This window comes from Oncorhynchus tshawytscha, linkage group LG03 (assembly GCF_018296145.1).
Source record: "Oncorhynchus tshawytscha isolate Ot180627B linkage group LG03, Otsh_v2.0, whole genome shotgun sequence".
In the NCBI taxonomy this organism is placed as follows: domain Eukaryota; kingdom Metazoa; phylum Chordata; class Actinopteri; order Salmoniformes; family Salmonidae; genus Oncorhynchus; species Oncorhynchus tshawytscha.
This window is the reverse complement of record NC_056431.1, coordinates 18,294,648-18,318,662: the sequence shown is the minus strand read 5'-3', so window position 1 is coordinate 18,318,662 and position 24,015 is coordinate 18,294,648. Positions and strand designations below refer to the sequence as shown.

General features: G+C 44.8%; 1 protein-coding gene across 9 annotated transcripts in view; it reads right to left on the bottom strand.

The window, feature by feature from the left end:
• LOC112229077 (chondroitin sulfate proteoglycan 5) overlaps positions 1–24,015 on the bottom strand; it is a 43,877-nt gene that overhangs the window by 3,239 nt on the left and 16,623 nt on the right. For 2 of the 9 annotated variants that reach the window (XM_042311318.1, XM_042311308.1), the window contains exons 3-5: positions 6,339–6,527; positions 2,691–2,769; positions 712–768 (exon numbers count right to left, since the gene is read on the bottom strand). In XM_042311318.1, coding sequence (XP_042167252.1) covers positions 712–768; positions 2,691–2,769; positions 6,339–6,527 — 325 coding nt within the window. Of the gene's footprint in view, positions 1–711; positions 769–2,612; positions 2,770–6,338; positions 6,528–24,015 lie in introns of all 9 variants that reach the window. The other 7 variants (XM_042311320.1, XM_042311314.1, XM_042311311.1 and 4 more) reach the window with 6 other exon arrangements.

Genomic DNA, 24,015 nt, shown 5'->3' with positions numbered 1-24,015 from the left:
TCTATGAAAGGACAAGTATTAATGTTGATAGGAGATTAAGGGTAAACGGATGCAATCCACTGTACTCGGTCCATGTAATGCTGAAAATAGAGAAACTATTCTCCCTCCAACAATATTTCACTCTCTAGTTGTATTATCTGTGTTTCTGTATATATTATAGTGTTTTTATGCATGTTGGAGTGTGTACCGTTTCTGACCGTGTGTTTATCTGAAGAGAGAGTCTCTGTCTAACGAGTTTTCTCTGGTTTCAGTCTACTGCAGTGTTTTCTCTTCTGCTAAGAACTCATGTGGGAAGGGTCGATATCCCCTTTCTGAAGGACATGACAAGGACAAAATCGTACTGCTACTGGACTGCTACAATGCTTATCTCTGTGCCATTTAACCTAGATAAGACTGTACATTTCACATTTTAAATTCTGTTTATTTCGTAGTTGTTATTTTAAGAGCCCACAATATGTAAAGATATGTAATCATGTCTAAAATCAGCATTTACTCGAATCTGGAAATGATCCATTAAGAGGTAATGGCTAACTTAACTTATAAACTGACTTTAGATCAGCACTTAGAAGTAACAGCACTAGGTTCTGACTAGCCAAGTTTGGGGCCGTGGATTGGTCCGTTGAGTTGAGAGAGGGTGACTGACAGGGTCACAGTACAACGAGAGCCGTTTAAGGGAGAGGGGGACGGGCCATCTGAGGGGGTTTATCTTACCTCACTGTCGGGCTCCTCTTTGGTCTTACACTCCCAAGTGTATCTGCTCATGGTTTTCTGAAGGGGGGGAAGAGGGTTATATACATAACATCCTCAGAGAGAGAAAGAAGAGAAGAGAAGAGAAGAGGAGAGGAGAGAAGAGAAGAGAAGAGAAGGGAAGAGAAGGGAAGAGAAGAGAAGAGAAGAGAAGAGAAGAGAAGAGAAGAGAAGAGAAGAGAAGAGAAGAGAAGAGAAGAGAAGAGAAGAGAAGAGAAGAGAAGAGAAGAGAAGAGAAGAGAAGAGACCTAGTAAGGGGAACTTCCTTAGGATGATAGCTGATATTCCCAGCTCACATTGAGAGGTAGAGACTGTCTTGCCCATATAAGGACACTGAAGGATTTGTCTCAGTAACGATGGTGCTTTGTGGCCTTGACATTACCATAGTAAATGTTAGATGAAACTTTTCTGGGGGTACCGTGTTGACATAGAAACACAGGGTTTTTAGTTCATGAACTAGATGGAGGGATTTGAGGTATTGGTTATTCACAATATTAGTTTATGTTTTCTGAGCTTTTTTAGTAAGAAGTATGTCTCTATGGTGTTGACTGTTCTCTGCAGATGAATCTACATAGTATTTTAATGGACCTTTTTTCCAGATACTCTATACTGGTGCTCTATATGAACTCCTATGGATAGAGATATGTACTAATACATTGACTTAGAGCTGTAGAGCTAAGCTGCAAACCCAGGTTGAGACTCAAAGAGCAGAGCTATCCTGTTTCAGTGATTAGAAGATGCCTGGAAGATGGGGATGTTATATGGTGTTTTATTTGGTTGTGGATGATATTGGGTTGTGGTTACGGTTAGTAGTGTTCTGTATCATGGTATGAACCACTGCAATATGATGCCCCCCAAGTTGTCACTATATTAGATTTACAGAAACATTATCGCAATTACCCGGAAGGAAGAATAACACTGCATCTACAAACAAACAAAGAAACGAGCAAAAGACAGCTAAGTGAAGCAATTTGCTTGTGGTTATACCAAGTACGACGACCAGAACTATTTGATGAGTTGTGAGAATGTGGCGCCACATCTTATGTCGTAGCACTACTTCTACTCATGATGCTACGACCATGTTAGCGCTATGCTACCCCATGCTTCCGTTAGTTATGCATCTAGGTCTATACTCTCCCCCGCCACCTACAGGCAGCAGGGGGACGTTGCATCTCAAATGCTTATCCTGACTTAATAGCCCCGCCCACCGTGCACACATCTCGCACACCATCCGCTATCAACCTGATAATAACCCCATAAACTAAATACATTTAATGCCCCCAGATTCACTCCCCCTAACCTTTCCAGCCCAAGTCAGGATAAACGAGTGAAACAGACGGACAGAGATACAGAGGCAGAGCGACGGACAGGCTGCTGCAGCGGCTGACATGGCCACCGGGGGGGGCCACCATGTGAGCGATAGAGCAGGCATGCAGTGACATACCGATCGAAGGGAGAGCAGATCAGGGATAGATGGGGTGGAGGGGGTTACAGTGAGGGCTATAGGAGTTCTCTCTTGGTCAAGTCTTAGCCTAGGCAGATAGGCAGAACTGACCACACCACCGGTCAGGCACATGCATGTGTGTTTTTGTGTCACCTTCAAGTGGGATCAATAGCTAACAAAAAAACTCAACCAATAACTGACAATAAGCAATACACAGTAGAGACTTTACAGCCACGTTGTTGCTATGGTAACAGTGTTGCCTCAGTAACCGGGAGTAGTACTACGCCTGTAGACTTGTCCCATAGCGAAGGAGAACGCCCCCACTGTAACACCCGCCTTGTAACCCCGGAGAGGTGACACTCAAGCCCATGCGGAGGAGGGAAGGAAGAAAAGGGTGAGAGAGAGACGAGAACCACGTTACCTGACAGATAATGTTATCATAGTAAGCCAAAGCACGGGCATGAGGGACGTTAGGAGGGGTGTCGCACAGTTTCCTTACATTTGGGTGGGAGCCCTCAGCGATGGTGGACAGGGAGAAATTATCATTGTGCTGCTCCGATGGAGGCCGGTACTTACTGCTGGGAAGAGGAGGAGGACAGGGAGGGGACCAGAGACGAGAGGAAGGGAGGACAGGGAGGGGACCAGAGATGAGAGGAAGGGAGGACAGGGAGGGGACCAGAGATGAGAGGAAGGGAGGACAGGGAGGGGACCAGAGATGAGAGGAAGGGAGGACAGGGAGGGGACCAGAGATGAGAGAAAGTGAGGACAGGGAGGGGACCAGAGAGGACCCAGAGATGAGAGGAAGGGAGGACAGGGAGGGGACCAGAGATGAGAGGAAGGGAGGACAGGGAGGGGACCAGAGATGAGAGGAAGGGAGGACAGGGAGGGGACCAGAGATGAGAGAAAGGGAGGACAGGGAGGGGACCAGAGAGGAGGAAGGGAGGACAGGGAGGGGACCAGAGATGAGAGGAAGGGAGGACAGGGAGGGGACCAGAGATGAGAGGAAGGGAGGACAGGGAGGGGACCAGAGATGAGAGGAAGGGAGGACAGGGAGGGGACCAGAGATGAGAGGAAGGGAGGACAGGGAGGGGACCAGAGATGAGGACAGGGAGGGGACCAGAGATGAGAGGAAGGGAGGACAGGGAGGGGACCAGAGATGAGAGGAAGGGAGGACAGGGAGGGGACCAGAGATGAGGGAAGGGAGGACAGGGAGGGGACCAGAGATGAGAGGAAGGGAGGACAGGGAGGGGACCAGAGACGAGAGGAAGGGAGGACAGGGAGGGGACCAGAGATGAGAGGAAGGAGGACAGGGAGGGGACCAGAGATGAGAGGAAGGGAGGACAGGGAGGGGACCAGAGATGAGAGGAAGGGAGGACAGGGAGGGGACCAGAGAAGAGAGGAAGGGAGGACAGGGAGGGGACCAGAGACGAGAGGAAGGGAGGACAGGGAGGGGACCAGAGACGAGAGGAAGGGAGGACAGGGAGGGGACCAGGGAAGGGAGGACAGGGAGAGGACCAGAGACGAGAGGAAGGGAGGACAGGGAGGGGACCAGAGACGAGAGGAAGGGAGGACAGGGAGGGGACCAGAGACGAGAGGAAGGGAGGACCCAGAGGAAGGGAGGACAGGGAGGGGACCAGAGGAAGGGGACCCAGAGATGAGAGGAAGGGACGACAGGGAGGGGACCAGGGAGAACAGGTAAAAGAGGATTAAACGAGGAGGAAAGTAGGAGTGGTCACATTGTGGAGGAAAAGGAGAGTGCCGATGGGGAGGGGGAGATTGAAAAAGAGGATGCAGCGAGAGGTGGAGAGAAGAGAAAAAAGAGAGATGAATGGAGAATAGGGAGGATTCAAGGACGAGGGGAAAGTATGTGAAAACAGGGGGCAAAGAAGGTGGGGAGAGGAGGAAGGAGGGAGAGAACAAGCATGAGAGAGCAGTGTTAGTTACAGTATAGTGCAAGTGTAAGACTTCAGTTTGCAGATGACAGACAGACAGATACCCTCTGTGATGCAACAAATCAGCTGTGAATCAAAAGTAGACTATAGCTATTTCCACTGAAAGTCAATCCTGGGTTGCATTCAATAGGGCACACTGTATAGCAAAATGTTTTGCAACTGAAAACAAAAATGAGAGGTACTTTCCAAACAGGCAACAATGACTCACCATTGACCTACCATTGAAGCACTGTGATTCACTTTGTGTACCCTATTAAAAACTTGGAGAAACTTGATATCCAAAACAGACTTCCCAAACAGTCATTTGTCATTTTATGTTATTCTCGAAACGTCTGCTGGCTCTCCTTCTCTCCCTCTCCTCATCATATCCATAGTTAAACATCCTCTGAAGTAGACCCATCAGTTCCTACTATTGTCTGACTGAGATGCCGCGCCAACATTTATATTTAATGAGTTCATATTACAGGCCAATCAAAGCTCAAGTAATGACGAGGGAGAGTGTGCTAGAGAGATGGAGTTGAGAAATAAATAAATAGGGAGACAGAAAGAAGTTGACAATATTTATTATTATTATTTTAATGATGTTAATATTGAAATCTCCAAAGTAAGCTTTGGCAATACATACATTGTTATATCATGCCAATAAAGCAAATTGAATTTAATTGAAAGGAGGATACTACAGGGCTGAGAGAGAGAGAGAGAGAGAGAGAGAGAGAGAGAGGTTTCTAAGCCGTGGCCCAGGAGAAAAGGGACTAAAGCCAGGGTGTGTCAGTTTTAATCTGGCTCTTCAGCCAGAACACACTCTCCTCTCTGCAAAGATAACGTTACCTGCATCTCTCTCTCTCTCTCTCTGTCCTCTGTCATTCACTTTCTGCCACTCTTGTCACCCCTCTCGCTTTCTCTCTCTTTCCCTCCCTCAATCCCTACTATTTCTCCTTCCCTTTCTCCCCCTTCCTCCCATTCATGACCTCTCTCTTTCCCCACCTTCCCCAGCACCTCTCTCCCTCCATCTCTCTCTCGCTCCATCTTTCTCTCTGCCTCTCTCTCTGACAGGGAAGCATACCTCATCTTGACTGCGGCACATACATTGTGCAGGCCACTGCAATTATCTGCAGCAGATGGAGGGAGAGAGAGGTGGGCGTCTCATGTATACATGAGCCTCATCAGCAGTGTCCTATACACGCATGCGCACACACACACACCCCCAGGTCGCACAGCTGTATGTAGGTCAACTTCATCTCCCCTGCCTTGTCTCCCCTCCCCTCTCATACACTCCTGATCAGACTGCCCTACTTTCAGCTGGAGCCAGAGCAGCAATGACATCACTATTTTCAGCTAGCACCGCGCGCTAGCCATCAGCACGCTATCCACCGCACTGACTGCTCCACTTTCCTTCATCATCATCATCCTCAGCTAAGAAATGTGCATTGCTGATGGAAGCATCCACACTCATCCACCCTCCTACATGACTTCACTGTTGCTAGGCAAAACGACTAGCGAAGGCACAGCCGCATCTCATACTGTACTCGTTCTATCTATCCTCATCCTGTTCTCTTTCAATGCAAACTCAATCCCTCCCTTTTTCTCTCTCTCTCTCTCTCTCTCTCTCTCTCTCTCTCTCTCTCTCTCTCTCTGCTTTATCTTTTCTCTCTTTCTGTGTTTCTTCTCTCATCTATCTTGTCATCGTGTTTTCCGCCCCCTCCTCTTCCTCCGCATTCCTTCATTGTCTCCTTCGCTCATTTAATATCCTCCCCCCTTTATCTGATCCATCCAATTCTCCCCCTCTGTCTGTTCTGTCTATCGCCTCTTCTTGTTTGTGACCCATCCCCCATCCTCCTCTTTCCAGTCTAGCCTCCCTCCCTCCCTCAGCCTCTTCTCTCGAATACTAAATATGATCATTTTAAAAAGTGCAGGAAATGCTAAGCTTTGTTGGTAGTGAGTGTGATTTAAAAAATGTCACATACATATGCTGTGAGAATACAAGAGCTCAAATACCTGTCTATCTGCTGCCTGGTTTTTCTAGTCCATAAGCTCACCTGCATTTGCACAGCCAGTTTTCCATGGGTTCTATGATCTCTGGTTGCTCTGCCTGGTTTTTCCTGGTTTTCTTACACCTTTGTGCTAACTGGTTTTATCTGGTCCATAGACTCCCCTATATTTGTGCAGGTTTCCCCAGGCCCCCGCTGTAAGCTTACCTGCGTTTGCGCAGCTTGCTGTTCTCGGTCTTGAGCACGTGGAGCTTCTTGGCGAAGCAGACGATGATCATGAAAAGCAGCAGCACCATGAGGGCCGACGCCCCGATGGTCAGACACAGCACCTGGAACTCTGTCACCACCGACTCACAGCGGGAACCCTTGTGCCAGATGTAGTCCTGGACATTACACCTGCATGGAGAAGGAGGGATGGAGAGAGAGAGGGGAGCAAAAAGGAGAGGAGAGAAAAAGAAGAAGAAGAAAGAGGAAGAACAGGAAGACGAAGATGAAGACGAAGAGGGGAAGTAGTAGTAGTGGAAACAATAAGGTGTGTGTAATGGAATACGGAGAGGAGAGAGAAGAGCAGCCAGGGAAAGATATGGTGACAGATGAAATGGCCAGATAAGGGAAGAGTAGAGAAAGGCCATGAGAGGAATCGTAAAGGGAAATAAATCAAGGATGGAGAGAAAAGAAGGGCGGGTGAGAAATGGAAGAGGGTTTATTTACCAAATAGAACACTTCAACCAAATTGTGTGTGTGTGTATCTCTGTCTGTGTGTGTGTCTCTGTCTGTGTGTGTGTGCAGGCTCTAAATGATTTAGATTAGGGTGAGGGCAGTACCACTATGTCATTCATAGTTCAAGCTTGAATGGTTGGCACACATTTACATCCAGTTTGCTCTGTTTAAGAACATCAAGAATTTCTGTTTATAATTATCCCAAGTGCTTCATTATGTGAGTCTGAAAGCTTTCAGGGCTGGATTCAATCCGTATCGTGGACAATCTCAGATTTGTACTTTTTTAATTGTACCTTTATTTAACCCGGTAGGCCAGTTGAGAACAAGTTCTCATTTACAACTGCGACCTGGCCAAGATAAAGCAAAGCAGTGCGACAAAAACAACAAGACAGAGTTACACATTGGCAAACGTTCGATCGTACAACACAATAGAAAAATCTATGCGGGAACATTGTCTTTCAATTTAAATCGAGCTGTATCGCGGACCTTCCACGATACAGATGAAATCCAGCCCTGGATGTGGGGTCTAAAAAATGCTCTTCAATATCCCACATATGCAGCCGTGTATATCATTTATGGAAGTGAAATTTCAACTCTTAGTCTAAAACAGACTCTCAGATGCCTTAATTAAGTGTCACCAGCAGGCCGTCAACATGGCTCTATTTGAAGGGATAATGTGATCACTCTGTCAGAGAAGAAAATAGAACAAAACAAAGAGCCAGAGGCTGTTTTCCACACACACACACACACCCCGCCATCTGAGCCCTAGACTCTTTTTTTCTCCAGTTTGCCAGTGTACGGTTTCCGCCTGGGGACAAAAATGACAGAGGCAGATGGCTTTTTGTGCTGACTATCCTGCATCTAAATATCTCAGTTCTTATTAACAAGACTGGAACCTTACTAACCAAATGTGCTGCTTCACATGCTTGTAACCACTACGAGAATGAGTTGTATGGCATGTTGCATAAGAAGACATAGACTCTATAAACTGGGTCGATCACACTGGTTACAAGGGGAAATGGTAATGTCTCTCACTGCTTATAACTTGAATGAAACCACAGTAACCAGATACTATGTATATTCCTGCTGCTACTGTATCTAGAACCTAAAAGGGTTCTTTGGTTGTTCCCACACTAGAACCCTTTGAAGAACCCTTTTTGGTTCCAGGTAGAACCCTTACGTTCCAGGTTGAATATCTGCACGTGGATTTTAGGGGGAAATCACCACTTACGGATGGACTCACATTCTCTTGGAAGAATTTGAATGTGAAGAGCAACATAAATGCACCTCTCCCTTCCCCTGTTCCCCAAACACAGGCCAAGAGACCTACAGACTCACACAGATGAATGTAAATGCTCAGTATGAATGGAGGTGTGAGTATGGCCTTTGTGATTCACAGTTTCAATTCAGCCCAGTAAGCGGGTGATGGGGGGCTCGGTTCCTTACAGCACCACTTCCTGCATCCTGCCCCCTTTCTGTCTGAGCCGAACGTGCCAACCGAGGAGCATTGGCTCTGTGCCAGAGTACTGTTTGTTGGTACAAAGAGGTAGTTTATATAGGAAAGAGAGAGAGATAGAGAGAGAGAGAGTACATTTAAGGAGAGGGTAAGGAGGATGGTTGGTTGCCATGGTGATCCAGTTGAGTCACACAAGAAGCAGATGCAGCACTGATATGTAATTCCACCACACACACACACACACACACACACACACACACACACACACACACACACACACACACAAAGCTCTCATGAGACTCTCTCGCTTAGTAATCTCTTTATTTCTCATTCTCAATGTCCTCTTACTCCCTCCTTTATCACTCTGCCCCTTGAGTTTCTCCATCGCTCTAATTTATCACTGATTTACCACCTCTTCTTCTCCTCCTCCCACTATCCTTATGTCTCTCTCTCCCCTTCCGCTCTCCTGCTCTTTGCCAGCTGCCTCCAGCAGACTTTGGTTTTGACATCATTTAAATGGTGTCCTAAAACAGCAGTCCTAAAAACCCTACAATTTGACTTAAAGATTTTGGTTGCACATTTTCTCAAGTGTTAAAATCAAACCGAAACAATCCAACTGAAATAAACCCAGTAGAAACATTCACCATGGCTCTTTGTTTGTTTTACCTTAAAAGGCTTGGCTCTTGCTATGCTTGGTTCTCTCTCTCTCTGAGCTCCTCGTTTAAACACTCACAACTCCCACAGCTTTACCCTAACCAGTTACCCAGTGTAACCACAGAGCCTTCCCTCCCTACCCCATCATTAACTCAATTAAGATTTACCACAACCCCCAATCGCCACCAAATACAGCCCTCTAACCCAGTGACACAATGGAATTACCCGAACCTGAGCCACATCACAAATCCCCTCAATATTAACTTGATTAGGCTTGTAAAGGCTGCTCGACTGCCAACTCCCCCGGGATAGATACCCTAACCTGGCCAAGAGGAGGGGGGCACAGATGGGACGCCCCCCTACTGGGAGGCCCCCCACAGTGTTGTGGGATGACGTTGACGGGGGATGAGGGTAGATGGGGGATAGGAAGGAAAAGGGGTTGGGGGCAGGTTAGTGGGGGTACTGTACAAAGGGAAGGAGAACGAGGGATAATGAAAGGGTAATGGAGTGTAAATGGAGGGGAGGATCAGCAACGTTAATCAGAGCCCAGCATGACTGTCACAACATTGAGCAGTGTTTCCCCTAGTTTAACAACTAGTGCCCCAGCTTAGTCGGCCCCCGAATCGATACTAAAATAGTACATTGAAACTCATTTAATTGACAAATGAAGGTGTGGGAAGTCATTAGGTGGGTTGCACCATGACTGGGAAAATGTTATCGATAGAGGAAACAAATAAGTCAAACTATCACACATAATATGCCTCCTCTGGCAATACAAAACCCATCACCCTGCTGGGTAACGCTTTACTTGACCCCTAGCGTCATAACACATTATGACAAGGCCATAACCATGTCATAACAGCTGACATAACTTGTTATAGTCTGCCATAATATGGTCATAACACTGACATGACAAATACATTTAGACCTGTTGTGATATATATTGTGTTATTTTATGGCTGGTTATGACACCTACATAAGAGTGTCAAAACTCACTCCATTACACCATAGCTGACATGCCAACAGTATTTTTATGTTATATAATATTTTCAGAAATTGGCCATATTAAATTATCATTGTAATTGCGCACACATTGATGTCAGACATGCACCTACCCCAATGCTCTGTTGCTGATGACTGGGATGAATGCAGGAGTAGATTTCCAGAGCAGGACAAGACACCCTCTTTTTAACTGATGACTGACACAAGGGCATGTACGTGATAGGCCTATGGTTATAATCCTTAATCCAAGTAAAGTGACGCAGGATGGTCATAATGCTACACGACAGTGTCAAAAAGTGTATTTCTTTAGTCCAGGTAAAGTGACACAGGATGGTCATAATGCTACACAACAGTGTCAAAAAGTGTATTTCTTTAGTCCAAGTAAAGTGACGCAGGATGGTCATAATGCTACACGACAGTGTCAAAAAGTGTATTTCTTTAGTCCAAGTAAAGTGACACAGGATGGTCATAATGCTACACGACAGTGTCAAAAAGTGTAATTCTTTAGTCCAGGTAAAGTGACACAGGATGGTCATAATGCTACACGACAGTGTCAAAAAGTGTATTTCTTTAGTCCAAGTAAAGTGACACAGGATGGTCATAATGCTACACGACAGTGTCAAAAAGTGTATTTCTTTAGTCCAAGTAAAGTGACACAGGATGGTCATAATGCTACACGACAGTGTCAAAAAGTGTAATTCTTTAGTCCAGGTAAAGTGACACAGGATGGTCATAATGCTACACAACAGTGTCAAAAAGTGTATTTCTTTAGTCCAAGTAAAGTGACGCAGGATGGTCATAATGCTACACGACAGTGTCAAAAAGTGTATTTCTTTAGTCCAAGTAAAGTGACACAGGATGGTCATAATGCTACACAACAGTGTCAAAAAGTGTATTTCTTTAGTCCAAGTAAAGTGACGCAGGATGGTCATAATGCTACACAACAGTGTCAAAAAGTGTATTTCTTTAGTCCAAGTAAAGTGACACAGGATGGTCATAATGCTACACAACAGTGTCAAAAAGTGTATTTCTTTAGTCCAGGTAAAGTGACACAGGATGGTCATAATGCTACACAACAGTGTCAAAAAGTGTATTTCTTTAGTCCAAGTAAAGTGACGCAGGATGGTCATAATTTCTCTTGACGGTGTCATAAAGTGTATTTTCTACAAGTTCTTTAAGATACGACAAAATAAAGATGACTGTAAAGAAATCATTACTACAACAACAACAATAGATTTAAGGAACCAATTTTCAAAAAGGAAACTTCTTTGCAGGGAAAAATACATTTGAATAAATGTGGGTTTTGACACTCTTCAAAAGTATGTGGACACCTGCTTGAAGAACATCTCATTCCTAAATCATGGGCATTAATATGGAGTTGCTCCCCCGTTTGCTGCTATAACAGTTGGGATGTTGGAACAGTGGGGACTTCCATTCAGCTACAAAAGCATTAGTGAAGTCGGGCACTGATGTTGGCCGATTAGACCTGGCTTGCAGTCGGTGTTACAATTCATCCCAAAAGTGTTCGATGGGGTTGAGGTCAAGGCTCTGTGCCATTCAAGTTCTTCCACATCAATCTTGACAAACCAATTGCTATTTAAAAAAAATATATGTTGCCCCCATTTTCAATCTTGTCTCATCGCTGCAACTCCCCAACGGACTCGGGAGAGGCAAAGTTCGAGTCACGCGTCCTCCGAAACATGACTCGCCAAAACGCACTTCTTAACACACTGAGCTCTTCATTAAGGCCATTCTACTGGAAATGTTTGTCTATGGAGATCGCATGGCCGTGTGCTCGATTTTATACACCTGTCAGCAACAGGTGTGGTTGAAATCCACTAATTTGAAGGGGTGTCCACATACATTTGTATATAAAGTGAATGTCACAGCAGGTCTAAATATATGGATCATGACAGTGTTATGACCATATTATTACAGATTATGACCGTGTCATAACAGGTTTTGACGCTAGATGTCAAGTAAAGTGTTACCAAATACCGTCCTCCCCATAGTGTGATAACAATGCCATGAACCCTAATTTGAAATACCTGTAGTACATCTGCCCCATGTTCCATTTAACTGCTTTGTGTGTGTGTGTGTGTGTGTGTGTGTGTGTGTGTGTGTGTGTGTGTGTGTGGTAACAAACCAGACTCTACTGCCACGGAATGGCTCATCGTATACATTGGACTACCTTACTGTGTCCGTGTTTGTGTGGGTCTGTGTGTTTGGGTCTGTGTGTTTTCCCTGATCTGAGCCCTCTCACTAGATCTTCATCTCCTGTGTCTGACTTCTTGACCTCTTGAATGACTCTGTGCTCTCTTACTTCTGCTTATTTGGTGGAGGGGGTCTTAATATAGCCATAATCCTAGAGGAGAGGGAGTGTGTGCGTGCGTGCGTATGTGTGTGTGCATGCGCATGTATGTTTATTTGTGTGTATGCTTGTAATAATGCGATCCAAAATTTTAAATCGCCATGATTACATGGGACTCTTGGTGGTAATACCTCTTTTTAATTATATCAAGCTGCAGGACACACACACACACACACACAGCTATGACTGTATACACACACACACACACACACACAGAGTTAATTTAACCTGGCTCGTCCTGATATGTTTCCATACTGGCAGGCAGGACGAGCCCTGACTCATTTTCTCTCCTTCGGTCCCTCCTACTTTTTCTCTCTTTCTCTGCCATGTCTATCTCCATCCATCTCTCTCTTTCCCTCCCACACTCCATTTTACAGAGTGTTGTCCTCAGTCCTCCAGCTTTGGGGGTAATTATAAAAAGTGTTAGCACTCTCAGGCCATGTCAGTTAGGACTGTAGAGAGAGGAAAACTATTGACAACGTTAGGTAGATCAAACATTCAAATTAGAACCACTTCATATCCAAACCAACGCACACATGCGCACACACGTGTAGAATGCAAATGCTTACAGTGAACACATACATAGCAGGACATGGCTTTGTCGGTAAACCCCAGAGAGAGATGTGGAGGGCAGACACAACCAACTACTTGTTGGAGTGTGTTATAACAGAGGGCAGAGCCCTTTGCATTCATCCCACTGTAATTCAATTGGGCTGGTGTATGAATCAGCCTCAGTTCACCATTACACACAGACACACACAAACTGGGCTAAAATTGTGCCAGAGCTCCACTGACCCATATTGCTTCTTACTCCAACCTCAGACAGAAGTTGGACTGTCCCTCAGTGTAACACAGATCTTCACTGACTCAGTCCAACAGTCTCGTGGGACAGTGTCATCTAACATGGACTTCTCACAGACATCAAAATCAATGTACGTTAGTGCATTGTTTACTGTTTGTTTATGGTTTACTATGATCTCTTTAAGCCCACCAAAGACCTTGTCTTCTATAAGTGCAGTGATAACCATTTACATTTGAGTCATTTATCAGATGCTCTTATGCAGAGTGACTTACAGAAGCAATTAGGGTTAAGTGCCTTGCTCAAGGGCACATTAACAGACTTTTCAACTAATCGGCTCAGGGATTTCGAACTAGCGATCTTTCGTTTATTGGCCCAACGCTCTTAACCACTATCCGCCGCCACATTGCTGTAATATCCTAGTTAAGTTTTATGGGAGTGATTTGCGATATTGCTCTTGGCTTTCCAATGATTATAAACCAGTATAAAGGATAAGACCAATCTCTGCAAAGATTGGGCATCTGCCATCTCAATCACACACCTCATCTCTGGCCATTAGGCCTGCTGGGAGATTACCTACTGCTGACCTGCCACAGGAAACTGTCAGAGTCAAGAGGTCAGGGTCAAGATCACTCAACAGTTGAACTGTGTAGCTGCACACTGGTGAGAAACTGTGTGTCTACGGGGGGAGGAGAACAGAGGGTCATAATGTCATGATTAGGGCCTTGAGTTGGGAGAGGTTCTATTGGGTTCATGGTAAAAGCAAAACATATGTGTGTGTTTGTGTGTGTGTGTGTGTGTGTGTGTATCTGCATCTGTGTGTATGCGTACCTGCATGTGTGTGTGTGTCTCAATTTGAGTGTATGTGCACACATACATTTGTGTGAGCTCTCCTGTCGTGTGAACATAATCCCATTGGCATGGCGACCCTGTCTGTTCGATACATCTGTGCCAGCTCTCATTGCCATCATCCTCTCCATCAGCGCTAGTCAGGAGGCGATGGTCATCCAGGGACTAACTACCGCGCATACATTTGCATGCTAATCCACACAGATGTTTGCTAATTTCTGATCTCTCCCTGCTGATTGGTTAGTTCGTTGAGTTACAGGATTAAGGGAAATAAATATCTTGGCATTGATCTGCATAATGACCGGCAGAATGGTTTTATAACAATGGGTTGGATGAGTTTGGGGAGGAGGGGGTTTTGTTGAAGGAAGGGCCTTAGACAGAGGTACTGCTGTGCCCCTCAACAGTTTAAACATCTAGAGATTTAGTGCTCCATTCCATTTAAACTCAAGCTAATACCCGAAATTGAATCAGACATGAGATTTGAAACCCTTTCTGAATTCCAATCTACATATTGGGAAGGTTTCATTTCAAATGCCATTGTTGGGTTCTGATTTCTTGACTTATGAAATCATGAAATATATTTATTCCTTTCACTGAGGGAGAGAGGGTAATTTATCATATTTACATAATGTCAAGCTATGTTATTGTTAGCCATCAGGGATCCTATGGGAGGAGGACAGACACCGTCTGGTACGAGACAACATGACAGCTGTGAGTTGGGGAGGAGTGAGCACTTTGGGGCAGAGGTCAGGTCAGATGAAGTGAGGAAGAACAGGTATCACTACGGTTCTGTCTAGCAACAGAGGTGCATTGGCTGTTCAGATGTGTAGGAGACTCAGCATAGGAGAAAGGCTTAAATATCAGTGCTTGTGTGAATATGTCTTTTGTCTGTTCAGCTGTTTGACCCTTTGGGATGAATAAACTTGGTTTGAGCTTTCATAGTGTTCGTCGAGTTCTTACTCTGATCATTAGAACAGTTGGCGCTGCGAGCAGGGTTCACCACGATTTGCAGTCCAACCAGAAAGTCCAGATCAGTGGAGCAGGAGCTGGCAACAAATGAGGTAGGCACAGTTCCTACACCTGTTTCCACTCATTTTGACATCTTTGGGAGATGAGAATCGTAGGCTGAAAAGTTCTAGGATACGGACCTAGAAAGCCTGAGTTTATTCCGTAGGCCCATTGTATTATGCCCGGTTGTAGATTTAAAGGGAGTAAGGCCTGAGCAGGATAGTTCATGTAGAGGGTAAGACTCATAGAGCAAGAGGGTAATTTCCATGTAGGTGGTCCTGTGGAGGGTAAAACCCTAGTGTAGCGGTTTATCAGCCAGACCCGTAAGGAGGGTGAAGGTCCCAGCCGCAGTGGCCATGCGGCAGTAGAGTGGGTGTGGATGGATAAAGTGACCTGCTTGTGTACTCGGATAAAAAGTTGCCATTCAGGGTTAGAGGAAAATATATTTGAACGCTGTTGGATTTGGGTGTATTAGCAGAAGCAATAAAGAGAGGTTGGTTTCATGTCCTGTTGGGGTGGGGAACCGTGACAGATTATGTGGAAATAGGAAGACAAGTGAGAATCATTTTGGTAATGTGTGTTATCAACAACAGTGATATTTGAGGCGCAACACTGGAATAAGACCTTAGGTAACATGTATTCTCCAGTAATACATTTGCAGACGCTATAGTATTGGTTCTAATACAAGGTATTAAGCGCCGTGACCAATTAATAGGCACAAATAACATAACTATTCTCCGGGGAAGTGGTTAGCGCTACCTTGGAAAACAGTTGTTAGAAGGTGTCTATTAGAGACGGGAGTGAAGAAATCTAAACACCCTGGACACGGGAGAGTCGGGAGAGTTTGGGGAATAATAACTATTGAAATGGTGACAGACGGCCCCGATTCTCCCTGTAAAGCGGAGCTAGAGTATTTTAATAACGCCATGGAGACGTTGAAAGAAGAGCACAAGCATTCTACCAATTCGGCTCGAATATGGGAAAAATTTTGCAAACTGGATGAAATTGGGCAACATTTCCCTGCTGACGGAAAATTCGAATCAAATAAAAAACTCAGAGATGCTTTGATGACAGGGTTGAAACCTGTGATCAAAAAGGCAATTGCGGGGGCAGTGGAAGAAATAGAACAGGATGCTTTATGAGTGGAATATAACTCTGCTAACTTCACCTACTCGCAGCAAATCCTTCTGAAAGTAGAGGGACAGGAAACGTTCACCTAGCGGTGTATGATATCGGTACAATCGATATTGGTTCATAGAGATTACAGTTTCTATATGAAGGATGAGATCACGTTTTACACAACTTGTTAATAGATGCCAGGGATCAAATATCGCAGATTCTTTATGATGAGAAATTTGCTAAATTTGCCCAAGGAAAAAGTATTTTGGGTTAAAGAATCTGCCAAGGGGATGGATTCTAATTCAAATTCAAATTATCTGGCCGAACATTCCTTGAAAAACTCTGAAAACCTTGGGGGGGGGGTTTAATCTCATGAGACAGTTTATGTCGTTTTATTATAAAATAGATTTACATTTCATGTCGTCTTATTCTGAAATAGATTTCTAGAATGGACGAAAGGGTGGAGAGGTCATGAGGAATAAGCATAGGGGTTACCAAACCTAAAATTAACCTAATATTTTTTAACATTGTGGTGCGGGGGTTATGGAGAATCATGGGGAAAAGAGACTCCGTGGTGATATAAAGTCGCCGTGTCTAAGGGTAGTATATGCTAAATAAAGGATACATAAAAGTTGGGGTGGATTAAAACAAACGCTTAATGATTGGAGTAAGGACAGTGGATTTACCAATATCATGTTTGGTTTATAATTAATACTTTTGGATTGCTATGTAGCATAGTGAATGCTAAGGAAATGTACACTTTCTTTTCCAGAAGAGGAGGGGGTTTCATTATTTCTTGTTGGAATGTTCCCTGAGACTGTGGTCTTGGGGAGAGCAGTTAGTGATATTCGGCATACACGTATCTGGAGTAGGCCATAAATGGAGTTCCCAGATAAGGAAGGCCTGTTCATGTGTGTTTTTGACCTACGGTTTACCACACACACCAGCACCCAATTTACCGGTTATGAATATGCGTTAGTGGTGTTGATACTGTGGGATTTATTTTGTGGGGTCTTTTCAATTTGGTTTTAAATTGGGTGTGCAGAATGATGGACATGTTTAAAATATTTTAACGTGATTCTGAAGGACATGGAAAGAAAGGGGAAAGGGAATATTTAATGGTGTTGAATGCCTTGTATCTATCCTGACTTTCTGGTGAGGCCTGATCAATCTCACTAGAAATGATCGAAACAGGAGGGATTTAATTATAAAATGAATGAGAAACACTAGTCTCTATTCTGTTTTACCGTTACTTTATGGGATACCATTATTTCCTTATGGAGTTATCAAGAGTTGTAATTCTACGTTGATTGGTTATTCGAATTAGTTTATTTTTTATTTAACATGTTGTTCTTGAATCACGATGTGAATCATGTGTTCAAAGGGGAAATGACCAGTTCCCTGGGGCCCTGGTCTTTGGGTAAATATACACATGTATTTTGTTCAGTCTGCATATAGAAGGAAAAATATATGTTAATGAGGGTTGACAGTTACTCCAAATGGATTGTGATATGTGTATTGCTGATTTCATTAAATGGATTGTGATATCTGTACTGCTGATTTAATTTTTTGTCTTTGTTTCGAAACAAATTTCACCAGATTGGGTCTGCTGGATTGTTGGGATTCACAGATGGGTTCGATTGCTAACTCCCTGATCTGGTAACTCTTCCGAGAGGTCGCCAGTAAAATAAGGTAGCCTGCAGTGTTCTGTCTTACTATCCAGGTCTGTGCCCAAACAATTTGAGCTTCTACTTATAAAATCCACTTTTCGTGAAGCAAGTCTCTCACCGTTGCCGCTTGCTATAGACCACCTTCTGCCCCCAGCTGTGTCCTGGACACCATATGTGAATTGATTGCCCCCATCTATCTTCAGAGCTCGTGCTGTTAGGTGACTTAAACTGGGACATGCTTAACACCCCGGCTATCCAACAATCTAAGCTTGATGCACTCAATCTCACACAAATTATCAATGAACCTACCAGGTACAACCCCAAATCCGTAAACACAGGCACCCTCATATATATCATCCTAACCAACCTGCCCTCCCTCTGCTGTCTTCAACCAGGATCTCAGCGATCACTGCCCAATTGCTTGCGTCCGCAATGGGTCTGCGGTCAAACGTCCACCCCTCATCACTGTTAAACGCTCCCTAAAACACTTCAGCAAGCAAGCCTTTCTAATCGACCTGGCCCGGATATCCTGGAAGGACATTGACCTCATTCCGTCAGTAGAAGATGCTTGGTTATTCTTTAAAAGTGCAAACTCACAATCTTAAATAAGCATGCCTCGTTAAAAAAAGAACCAGATACAGCCCGTGGTTCACTCCAGACCTGACTGCCCTTGATCAGCACAAAAACATCCTGTGGCGTACCGCATTAGAATCGAATAGCCCCCGCGATATGCAACTTTTCAGGGAAGTTAGGAACCAATATACACAGGCAGTTAGGAAAGCACGGCTAGCTTTTTCAAAAATAAATTTGCCTCCTGCAGCACAAACTCCAGAAAGTTCTGGGACACTGTAAAGTCCATGGAGAATAAGAGAACCTCCTCCCAGCTGTCCACTGCACTGAGGATAGGAAAAACTGTCACCACCGATAAATCCACAATAATTGAGAATTTCAATTAGTATTTTTCTACGGCGGACCATGCTTTGCACCTGGCCACCCCTACCCTGGTCAACAGCTCTGCACACCCCACAGCAACTTGCCCAAGCCTCCCCCATTTCTCCTTCACCCAAAATCCAGATAGGTGATGTTCTGAAAGAGCTGCAAAATCTGGACCCTAGAGGACTAGTCAATCTGGACCCTCTCTTTCTAAAATTATCAGTCAAAATTGTTGTGCAACCCCTATTACGGGCCTGTTCAACCTCTCTTTCGTATCGTCTGAGATCCCCAAAGATTGGAAAGCTGCTGCGGTCATCCCCCTCAAACCTTGAGGTTTCTCAAACCTGGTTCACCAACTACTTCTCAGACAGAGTTCAGTGTGTCAAATCGGAGGGCCTGAGGTCCGCACCTCTGGCAGTCTCTATGGGGGTGCCACAGGGTTCAATTCTCGGGCCGACTCTTTTCTGTATACATCAATGATGTCGCTCTTGCTGCTGGTGATTCTCTCATCCACCTCTACGCAGACGACACCATTCTGTATACTTCTGGCCCTTCTTTGGACACTGTGTTACCTAACCTCCAGACGAGCTTCAATGCCATACAACTCTCCTTCCGTGACCTCCAACTGCTCTTAAATGCAAGAAAAACTAAATGCATGCTCTTCAACCGATCGCTACCAGCACCTGCACGCCCGTCCAGCATCACTACTTTGGACGGTTCTGACTTAGAATATGTGGACATCTACAAATAACTAGGTGTCTGGTTAGACTGTAAACTCTCCTTCCAGACTCACATGAAGCATCTCCAATCCAAAATTAAATCTAGAATCGGCATCCTATTTCACAACAAAGCATCCTTCACTCATGCTGCCAAACATACCCTCGCAAAACTGACTATCCTACCGATCCTTGACTTCAGCGATGTCATTTTCAAAATAGCCTCCAACACTATACTCAGCAAATTGGATGTAGTCTATCACAGTGCCATCAGGTTTGTCACCAAAGCCCCATATACTACCCACCACTGCGACCTGAATGCTCTCGTTGGCTGGCCCTCGCTTCATATTCGTCACCAAACCCACTGGATCCAGGACATCTTTAAGTCTTTGCTAGGTAAAGCCCCATCTGATCTCAGCTCACTGGTCACCATAGCAGCACCCACCCATAGCACACACTCTAGCAGGTACATTTCACTGGTCATCCCCAAAGTCAATTCCCCCTTTGACCGCCTTTCCTTCCAGTTATCTGCTGCCAATGACTTAAAATCACTGAAGCTGGAGACTCATACCTCCCTCACTAACTTTAAGCACCAGCTGTCAGAGCAACTCACAGATCACTGCACATGTACATAGCGCATCTGTAAATATTCCATCCAACTACCTCATCACCATACTGTTTTTTATTTATTTTTGCTCCTTTGCACCCCAGTATCTCTACTTGCACATTCATCTTCTGCACATCTATCACTCCAGTCTCTATCACTCCAGTGTTTAATTGCTAAATTGTAATTATTTTGCCACTATGGCCTATTTATTGCCTTACCTCACTTATCTTACCTCATTTGCACACACTGTATATATCCTTTTTTCTATTGTGTTATTGACTGTTTGTTTTGTTAATTCCATGTGTAACTCTGTGTTGTTGTTTGTGTCGCACTGCTTTGCTTTATCTTGGCCAGGTCGCAGTTGTAAATGAGAACTTGTTCTCAACTAGCCTACCTGGTTAAATAAAGGTGAAATAAAAATGAGTCCTGAGACGGCGCATGTGGAGTGAGCGATGAGAGATACAACATACAAACTTCTCTCATGCTCCTGGTGTACTGGTGGGAGAAAGGAACCAGACAGAATGGTGGTAGCGGCTCAGGTGAGAGACTCGTGTACGTGGGGAAAACTGATGCATCTATTTGGACATTGAAATCGAGGCATTATCAAGTGCCATCAAACGTGACAGGCAAGAGTTACATGTTGGGAAGATGAACTGTAACGCTATCTGAAGAAGACACGCTAGAATGTTAAGTGCCTGGAGAACAGGGGGGGGGTCAACCGTGCCCGTAATTGTTTAATTGGGGTATCAGGTTTATTGCGGAAGGTCTACAATCTACGAACAATTTAGATAAGAACGCATTGAGATACCGATCTTTCAGCACCATGCCACTCGCGACAGGAACACAGGGACAAAGGGGGGCTGTAATGAGAAGAGTTATTACCGGCAATAAAAGGTCCCGTTTATAAATGTACATTCTAACCGTGATGATGTGTGCTAGGTTGAGAAACTCGAATTTGAGCGATAGACTAAAGCACTAAGGACTATTATTCTAAATTTGGGTTGGATAATTTATCAAATGTTTTAGTTATGATTCGGATACCTTCGACAGGGAGGTTGTTAGAGAACTCACTGGATGATGGCTTCGTTCAACAATTAAGGTTTTTTGTTTCTTTTGTTTTACCATGTCATCAGACTTTTATGTTAAATCTCATCAATACATATAGATTGCTGGATGTTACGGTACAATTAATGGCATACAAGGCCCATAGTCTGTGTCTTGTGTTAACACCCAAGGATGAAAATGAAGCTGGCGGGCATGGAGACCAGCATCACATGGGCATAGAACGTAATGGATAGACGGTTCTTTCCCCAGTCTTAGACGCATCAAGGGTGGTGTGAAATTATTGTATTTTCTCTCTTCCCTGCTTAAGTCAATATGGTTTTAGGTTTCGTGGAACATAAGAGTGATCATTGTTCCAGAGGAGGGACTGAGGTATATTGACTAATTGATTTGACATTGTTTTAGTATTCGTGAAACTGAAAGCGCGAACCACTGCTTTTAATCAGGGCAAGGTGTCTGGTAACATGACCGAATACAAACAGTGCAGCTATTCCCTCCGCAAGGCTATCAAACAAGCTAAGCGTCAGTACAGAGACAAAGTAGAATCTCAATTCAACGGCTCAGACACAAGAGGCATGTGGCAGGGTCTACAGTCAATCACGGACTACAGGAAGAAATCCAGCCCAGTCACGGACCAGGATGTCTTGCTCCCAGGCAGACTAAATAACTTTTTTGCCCGCTTTGAGGACAATACAGTGCCAATGACACGGCCTGCAACGAAAACATACGGTCTCTCCTTCACTGCAGCCGAGGCGAGTAAGACATTTAAACGTGTTAACCCTCGCAAGGCTGCAGGCCCAGACGGCATCCCCAGCCGCGCCCTCAGAGCATGCGCAGACCAGCTGGCCGGTGTGTTTACGGACATATTCAATCAATCCCTATACCAGTCTGCTGTTTCCACATGCTTCAATAGGGCCACCATTGTTCCTGTTCCCAAGAAAGCTAAGGTAACTGAGCTAAACGACTACCGCCCGTAGCACTCACTTCCGTCATCATGAAGTGCTTTGAGAGACTAGTCAAGGACCATATCACCTCCACCCTACCTGACACCCTAGACCCACTCCAATTTGCTTACCGCCCAAATAGGTCCACAGACGATGCAATCTCAACCACACTGCACACTGCCCTAACCCATCTGGACAAGAGGAATACCTATGTGAGAATGCTGTTCATTGACTACAGCTCGGCATTCAACACCATAGTACCCTCCAAGCTCGTCATCAAGCTCAAGACCCTGGGTCTCGACCCCGCCCTGTGCAACTTGGTACTGGACTTCCTGACGGGCCGCCCCCAGGTGGTGAGGGTATGCAAAAACATCTCCTCCCCGCTGATCCTCAACACTGGGGCCCCACAAGGGTGCGTTCTGAGCCCTCTCCTGTACTCCCTGTTCACCCACGACTCATCAAGTTTGCGGACGACACAACAGTGGTAGGCTTGATTACCAACAACGACGAGACAGCCTACAGGGAGGAGGTGAGGGCCCTCGGAGTGTGGTGTCAGGAAAATAACCTCACACTCAACGTCAACAAAACTAAGGAGATGATTGTGGACTTCAGGAAACAGCAGAGGGAACACCCCCTATCCACATCGATGGAACAGTAGTGGAGAGGGTAGCAAGTTTTAAGTTCCTTGGCATACACATCACAGACAAACTGAATTGGTCCACTCACACAGACAGCATCGTGAAGAAGGCGCAGCAGCGCCTCTTCAACCTCAGGAGGCTGAAGAAATTCGGCTTGTCACCAAAAGCACTCACAAACTTCTACAGATGCACAATCGAGAGCATCCTGGTGGGCTGTATCACCGCCTGGTACGGCAACTGCTCCGCCCTCAACCGTAAGGCTCTCCAGAGGGTAGTGAGGTCTGCACAACGCATCACCGGGGCAAACTACCTGCCCTCCAGGACACCTACACCACCCGATGTTACAGGAAGGCGATAAAGATCATCAAGGACATCAACCACCCAAGCCACTGCCTGTTCACCCCGCTATCATCCAGAAGGCGAGGTCAGTACAGGTGCATCAAAGCTGGGACCGAGAGACTGAAAAACAGCTTCTATCTCAAGGCCATCAGACTGTTAAACAGCCACCACTAACATTGAGTGGCTGCTGCCAACACACTGACACTGACTCAACTCCAGCCACTTTAATAATGGGAATTGATGGGAAATGATGTAAATATATCACTAGCCACTTTAAACAATGCTACCTTATATGTTACTTACCCTACATTATTAATCTCATATGCATACGTATATACTGTACTCTATATCATCGACTGTATCCTTATGTAATACATGTATCACTAGCCACTTTAACTATGCCACTTTGTTTACATACTCATCTCATATGTATATACTGTACTCGATACCATCTACTGTATCTTGCCTATGCTGCTCTGTACCATCACTCATTCATATATCCTTATGTACATATTCTTTATCCCCTTACACTGTGTATAAGACAGTAGTTTTGGAATTGTTAGTTAGATTACTTGTTGGTTATTACTGCATTGTCGGAACTAGAAGCACAAGCATTTCGCTACACTCGCATTAACATCTGCTAACCATGTGTATGTGACAAATAAAATTTGATTTGATTTGATTTGTTATAACTTTAGAAGTGCATTAGGAGTAGTGACCATTGTGTTATGGGTTTGATTGAATGACTTATGTGCAAATGTATCTGTAGCAGAAGCCTGGTACACATGAGGCCTGTGTTTGAGACATAATGTTTACATAAGGCTGTTAAGTGGGATGGAATGAGACTGGGGTGGAGACCTGTGGGGTCTCATAAATAAAGGTTGTGGTGACAGAGTGGTATCATTCTCAGAGATGTCTTTTGTTACAGGAGATAGCTCGAAGGATAGGGAGGACAGCTAACTGTACACAATATATTATGAAATTCAGTTGAAAGTTA